General features: G+C 43.0%; 1 protein-coding gene and 1 long non-coding RNA gene across 3 annotated transcripts; both read right to left on the reverse strand.

The window, feature by feature from the left end:
- Positions 1 to 1,916: 1,916 nt before the first annotated feature.
- On the reverse strand, positions 1,917 to 3,186 carry LOC127348761 (uncharacterized). 2 transcript variants are annotated; one of them, XR_007879929.2, is made up of 4 exons: positions 3,050 to 3,186; positions 2,846 to 2,961; positions 2,589 to 2,691; positions 1,917 to 2,433 (listed from the first exon to the last, which is right to left on the reverse strand). XR_007879929.2 is itself a non-coding variant. In XM_051374674.2 (4 exons), the coding sequence occupies exons 1-4, from the start codon at positions 3,061 to 3,063 to the stop codon at positions 2,326 to 2,328; spliced, it is 414 nt and encodes a 137-aa protein (XP_051230634.1). In that variant the 5' UTR covers positions 3,064 to 3,186; the 3' UTR covers positions 1,917 to 2,325. The 2 variants fall into 2 exon arrangements, 1 of the variants encoding a protein (XP_051230634.1); XM_051374674.2 differs by having other exon boundaries at positions 2,773 to 2,961.
- A 123-nt stretch (positions 3,187 to 3,309) lies between these two features.
- On the reverse strand, positions 3,310 to 5,474 carry LOC127348760 (uncharacterized). The gene is made up of 4 exons (XR_007879928.2): positions 5,388 to 5,474; positions 5,182 to 5,285; positions 4,703 to 4,929; positions 3,310 to 3,334 (listed from the first exon to the last, which is right to left on the reverse strand). It is a non-coding gene; the product is annotated as an uncharacterized lncRNA (long non-coding RNA).
- Positions 5,475 to 6,452: the final 978 nt, after the last annotated feature.

Below are 6,452 nucleotides of genomic sequence, written 5' to 3' on the forward strand. Positions count from 1 at the left end.
TTCTATTTGGATAATCGGAGGAGTCACATACCGGAGAGCAAATGTGCCAAATTTCAGACATGAATCTGGGCTGAGCAAAGAGATCGAGAAATCTGGAGGTCTTGAGCAAAAAAACGCGAGTGAGAGGAACCTGGTGCGAGTTTTTTCGGGAGAGAGAGTGCAATGAGTGAAAGAGATGAAGAAGTGGGGCAAGGATGGGCCCACACGCCAGGGGGCGCGCCCCCCTTGCTGGCCGCGCCGGCCTGTGGGGTGCCACCCTGGGGTGCCCCACTGGTCATCCCCAGGTGTTCCCAGGTGCCTCGTCGAAAAATAGGACTACTGGTATAATTTTTGTGAATTTTTGAAAACTTTGAAAAATGCGCATTTCTGGGTGTTAAATTTATTATTACTGGGCAGAAAAAGATTTTGAAATCTCTAATTAACTAAAGAACTTTGCAAAACAAAAGGGCTACAGCAAGTAGATCAAGTGGAGGAAGAAAGAAATGTTGTTTAGCTCTTCTATGCATATAAAATGTACTTGTTAACAAGGTTGATCAAGTCTTGCCACCAAATAATTTTACATGTCATAAGAAGAAATAAACCTCAAATCAATCATATTACCTTATATTGTATTGATACGGATCCAATCATAATAGTTTGATATCCCTCTTTGAGATCATATATAGGACAATCAATAACTCCCACTTTGACGGTTCTTGAACTGGAAATTGTATTAACTCCACATATTTTATCGGTCTTCTTGGGAAAATAGACAGTATGTTCCTTATCATCAACAATAAAAGTGACTTTTCCTTTATTGCAATCAATAACAGCCCCTGCAGTATTAAGAAAGGGTCTCCCAAGAATAATGGACATATTATCATCTTCAGGCATTTCCAACACAACAAAATCAGTTAATATCAAGCAGTTTTGAGTAACTTGAACAGGAACATCCTCACATACACCAACAGGAATAGCAGTAGATTTATCAGCCATTTGCAAAGATATATCAGTCGGTATCAACTTATCCAAATAAATTCTCTTATAAAGAGAAAAAGGCATTACACTAACTCCCGCTCCCAAATCACATAGAGCAGTTCTAACATAATTATTCTTAATTGAACAAGGAATGGTTGGAATACCTGGGTCGCCAAGCTTCTTTGGAACCTTACCATTGAAAGAGTAATTAGCAAGCATAGTGGAAATCTCCTCATTAGGAATTTTCCTTTTGTTAGTGACAATATCTTTCATATACTTTGAATAAGGAGGTAATTTAATAGCATCAGTCAAAGGGATTTGCAAGAATAAAGGTTTCATCCAATCACAAAATTTATTATAGTGTTCTTCTTCCTTTGATTTTAATTTCTTAGCAGGAAAAGGCATTTGCTTTTGAACCCAAGGTTCTCTTTCATTACCATGTTTCTCAGCAATAAAATCTTCTTTAGTATACTTTTTGTTTTTAACATGCTTTTCAGGTTCTTCTTCAACCTCTTCTTTATCAGGAGTATCATTCTTATCATTATCTTTATCATGTTCATTACCACTTTCAGTTTCAGCATCAGAAATAGAAATACTATTAGGATCATTAACAAGTTCAGAGGATTCTACAACATTCTTATGTTTCTTTTTCTTTTTCTTAGATGGAGCACTAGTTTCTTTAGTTCGTTGAGAATCTTGTTCAACTCTTTTGGGATGTCCCTCAGGATATAGAGGATCCTGGGTAGAAACACCACCTCTAGTTGTTACTTCATAAGCATGTTTTTCTTTAGAATTATTTTCCAACAAGTCATTTTGCACTTTAGTGAGTTGATCAATTTGAGTTTGAACCATATGAAAATGTTTAACAAGCATCTTAACATCATTGGAGGTCCTCTCCACAATATCATGAAATTCACTAATAGCTCGAGAATTTTCCATTAAATGATTCTCTACTCTCATACTCCCTCCGGCCCGATTTAGATGACACGGCCCATGTACAATCCTAATTTTATGAAAACCCCCTCGCTAATTCAGTTCTTCCCGAACGTGGTCCTCAAATCAAGATCCAAAATTCCGACGTTCCCATCCCGACGGAGCTCCGTCCCCATCCCGCGCTGGAGCTGGGCTCTTGCGCTCGACTTCGACGGTGAGCCTGCAGCCCCGCCGGTCATCTGCGAACGCTCCAGGAGCAGAGAAGGCGGGGCCTCCAGGCGCAGAGGATGCGGGGCCTCCAGGAGCACAGACGAGCTCCCCCGCTGGCCTTCCCCCGCATCGAGCAGCTCTCTCGCCGCTCCGCCGCCTTCCACAGCTCCCTCCCGTTGCGCCGTTGCTCCGCTCGCCGCGGGGGGTCGCCCCACCTGAGGCTCGTCATCGCCGCTGCGGCCGCAGAAAAGGGTGGAGAGCCGCACCTGCACCGACCGTCTTAGAAGGGTTGCTTCCATCCACGTGCCCTGGAGTTTCTTTGTTCAAATTTTCCTGAAGTAAAACATCCACCAAAAAAAGGAATCAGATCATCGTGTCTTCCCCACACAAACTGGCCAGCACACGGATCCAAATTAATGGCAGGAGGACAGCACACGAACGCAATGCAGAAGGAGAAACACAATGCGGATGTGCCTGCAGCCACGCACCTCGTAGAACGTGACGGCGATGAGGGAGGTTGCAAGTTCATCGAGACGGTCCTCTGCAATCCTTCTTTCTAGGCTGGTGAGACAATGTTCATGGGCCTGAGCACTGAAGAACAAAGCATCGTTAAGACATCAGAGAAGACAAAACTCGCATATACATTTTAAAAGATCACAAAAAGAAGGCAACCATTGTGTTAGAACCACCAGAGATATGACGATTCCGGTGACTCCCCCACATCTAATATCGCATATACCGTTACCATTACTGTTACTGTCACTAGGACTGCCTGCCGAAGATAGTTGTGGCGAAGGAGTGGTCTGCGATGTCAGTGCAGGTGGTGGGGAAGGGTTGTTGCTCAAGGAGTTCCCACTCATCCTACAGTACAGATCATGAATTATTGCACCCATCTCCACAATTGCCTGAATGCTACAGGCCAACATAAAAGGTCAGTACAGATGCTTACTGAAGATTGCCCATCCAGGCCTTGCACGATGTGCCTTTTTAACTCCTCTTGGGTCCAAATCTCCTGATTATCGTTGGAGAACTCACCCCGGAGTTCAAGCATTACAACTTTCACCTTCGAAGGTGGGCCTGCACCTGCAGTGATCAATTTGTTAACTCCAAATATACCAATTCTGACTGATGCATTCAGCTAAGCTGTTATGTTCTCCTCAGACTATTCAGGAAAGGCAGGCGAATGTTTGCACCTGATCCACTTGCAGTAGCACCCTCCAGGCCCAGCCCTAGTCTGAACAAAGATATGAACAGAGTCATGAATTTGTGTTGTTCAATTGGCTAACATAACTTGTTCCATCAGAGCAACAATAGATGGCTACTGTAAACAACATGAATGATAATTTGACAGCAGGCCAAATAAAATGAGTTGTCTGAGAGGTCCCTATAATGATTAGTACTCACAACTTTAGTTTACCAGTGATTTGTTAAATCTGGGAATATAAAGATATGGTTTATATCTGATAAGTGTCATACAAACAGTGACCAAAATATGAAATGAACAGGTAACTTGGATAAACTGAAGTGAATCTACCCAGACATGCAGACATGTTTAAATACTTCTGGAAGTGTGTTTATTTAATGACTGTATTTAGCTGGAGGAAGAAGAAATGCTAGAGAAACTGTAAAGAGTCATGCACCATGAATAATGATTTGCGAAATTTAGTATTGACTAGAGACACAAACAATAGTTCCCTACATTTTGCCTGCAAAAAAACAGCATAACAAAATGATGAGCTCTCTGAATCAAACATACTGAATGGGTAGCATCTCTGAATTGTCGGTTCACAACCGACCAGTTTGCTGCGCAATGCAAGAAGCCTGTATGCAAGGAAAAACTAACGCATGCAGTGACAGATGGATGCTTCTTGTAGCTTAGCATAGGTTGTGCAAGATGCAAAGGATTGGTTTCAGAGATGATGATTCTCACCACTGGGATGAGAAGAACCTTCCCCAATTCAGATGGTTTAGCAGGCTTTCCCAATTTCCCCCTCTCTTTTCTCCACAGAAAAGTGTCTTTTCTATTCAAGTATATTACAGGGTGACAGGAGTATAGGAAGAAACGGACAGGGTGTTTCTGCACCCGGGTGCATATGCACCCTTTATTTGAAATGCATATTAAACATATTTCCAAATGTTAAAAAAATAAAAACAAAAATGCCTTGTGTATACCTTGACATGTTACATGTTCACAAAGTTGTTTCAGCAAAAACCGATATGTTTTGTGCCCTGTACTAAAAAGACAAATTTTTGGTGTTAAAATAGTCTATTTCTCGAGGCATTATTTGTCTTTTTTACACATGGTACAAAAATTGTTGGTTTTACCTGAAACTTTATGTGTACACATAGAACATGTCCCTCTACATGCTAAATTTTTTTCCTAAATTATTTTACTTTTTGAAATATGTTTTATACATACCAGGTGCATATGCACCCATGATCAGTTTTGGTTTTCCGGAAACAAGCAGAAAATTTTGTGTCTAGGAAGAAACAATGCAACAAGATTCTCAGATCATTTTGTGTCTAGGAAGAAACAAACATGTTTCTCTGCAAGTTCCATAAAACTTCTTAAGACACCAAACACGTTTGATTGACAAACAACCTGGGTTCTATAATTGATGAAAGGGACAGATTGCCACCAGCCCATAGCAGTACTTGCAATATGATGTGATTTAGCAACATTGCAAGAGGCGATTCAGTTTTCGCTTCTCGACATATAACATCGTTTCATTGAACTACAAAGGAGCAGCGCACTGAGTTGCCTTCTCAGTTGCCACTTGCGGATTGACCTTCTGAATCACCACCTCTTCCTGTTTTGATGCCTTCAGCCTGCAAACAAGCCTGATTAGCTCCTCAAATCCAACAACAAGAAACGCACAAATGGGGAAGGCATGTATGCATATTCAGAAAGAGGAGTCATTTTAACAAAATAGCTGAAAGACACCGGTGTATTCATTGCTCTCAAAAGAGAGATAACGGTCTACTGTACAAGCGCCATTCAAGATTCGAAAGGAACCAGCAGGAACAGCATAGATTAAGGGAACAGTTAAGTGCAGAAGGGGCTCTTAGCAGGGGCCGAACCGCGTGTCATCGATGGCCTCAAACACCACCACGCTCCGCCGCTGCCTCGTCGCGCCGGCCGCCGTGTTCGGCTCAGCTTCAGGTCGTACCCGCACGCCCCGCAACTGCACAGGAAACGGAGGAGGTGAGATCGACGCACCTAGCAGAGACGGACAAAGCGTAGAATCAGAAGGAAACAGGGAACGGAGGAGGTGAGGTCGACACACCTAGCAGAGACGGCGGCCTCCGCGGACATGAACGTCAAGAGAGAAGCATGGCGGCGGCGATGTCTTGGACGGGAAAAATCAAAGCTTTCCCGACGGCGATTTCTTCGCAGGCGACACCAGCGCGGGGAGAAAGGCCGCGGGGGAGCAAGGCGGCGGCAGCGCAGCAGGGGTAAGCAAGAAGGCGACTTCGGGCGGAAGGGGGCGGGGGCTGAGGCGCTGGGCGGCGCAGGAGTGAGCCAGCGGAGCGAGACCGAGGAAGACGAGCGAACAGATGAGCGGTGGGAGGACTTCTAGTTGTGTCGGAAATTCGTCGAGGTTGTTTCTGTAAAATGTCTGGCGCGTCATCTAAATCGGGCTGGAGGGAGTATTAAAATTATTTTGCTTAACAATATAATTATCAAACTCATCTAAGCATTGTGCAGGAGGTTTTGAATACGGAATATCTTTCCTAGTAAAGCGTTGAAGAGAGTGTACCCCAATCATGGATGAAGGGGGAGTTATCTTACATAAATCTTCTATGGGAGGTAAATTCTTCACATCTTCAGGTTTAATACCCTTCTCCTTAAGAGACTTCTTAGCTTCCCTCATATCTTCATCATTTAATTTAATCATACCCCTCTTCTTCAGTATCGGTGTTGGGGTTGGTTCAGGTGTAGTCCAATCATCATGATTCCGGCCTATTTTAGCCAATAATTGTTCAGCGTCGTCTGGAGTTGTTTTCCTGAAAACACAACCAGCACAGCTATCTAGGTATGCCCTAGACTCAATGGTTAGCCCACTATAAAATATATCAAGTAAATCATGCTTTTCCAAATCATGTTCAGGCCGAGCTCTAATAAGAGAGCAAAATCTCGCCCAAGCCTCAGGCAATTTCTCTCCATCTTCCTGGTCAAAATTATAAATTCTATGCAAAACAATATGTTGAGCACTAGCAGGAAAGTATTTCCGGAAGAAAACATCAAGCAATTCTTTTGGACTATTAATAGAATCAGGTGGCAAACTATTATACCAAGTTTTAGCGTCATCCTTTAATGAGAATGGAAAGATTTTAGCAACAAAGTAAGT

This window comes from Lolium perenne, chromosome 4, assembly GCF_019359855.2.
Source record: "Lolium perenne isolate Kyuss_39 chromosome 4, Kyuss_2.0, whole genome shotgun sequence".
NCBI lineage: Eukaryota > Viridiplantae > Streptophyta > Magnoliopsida > Poales > Poaceae > Lolium > Lolium perenne.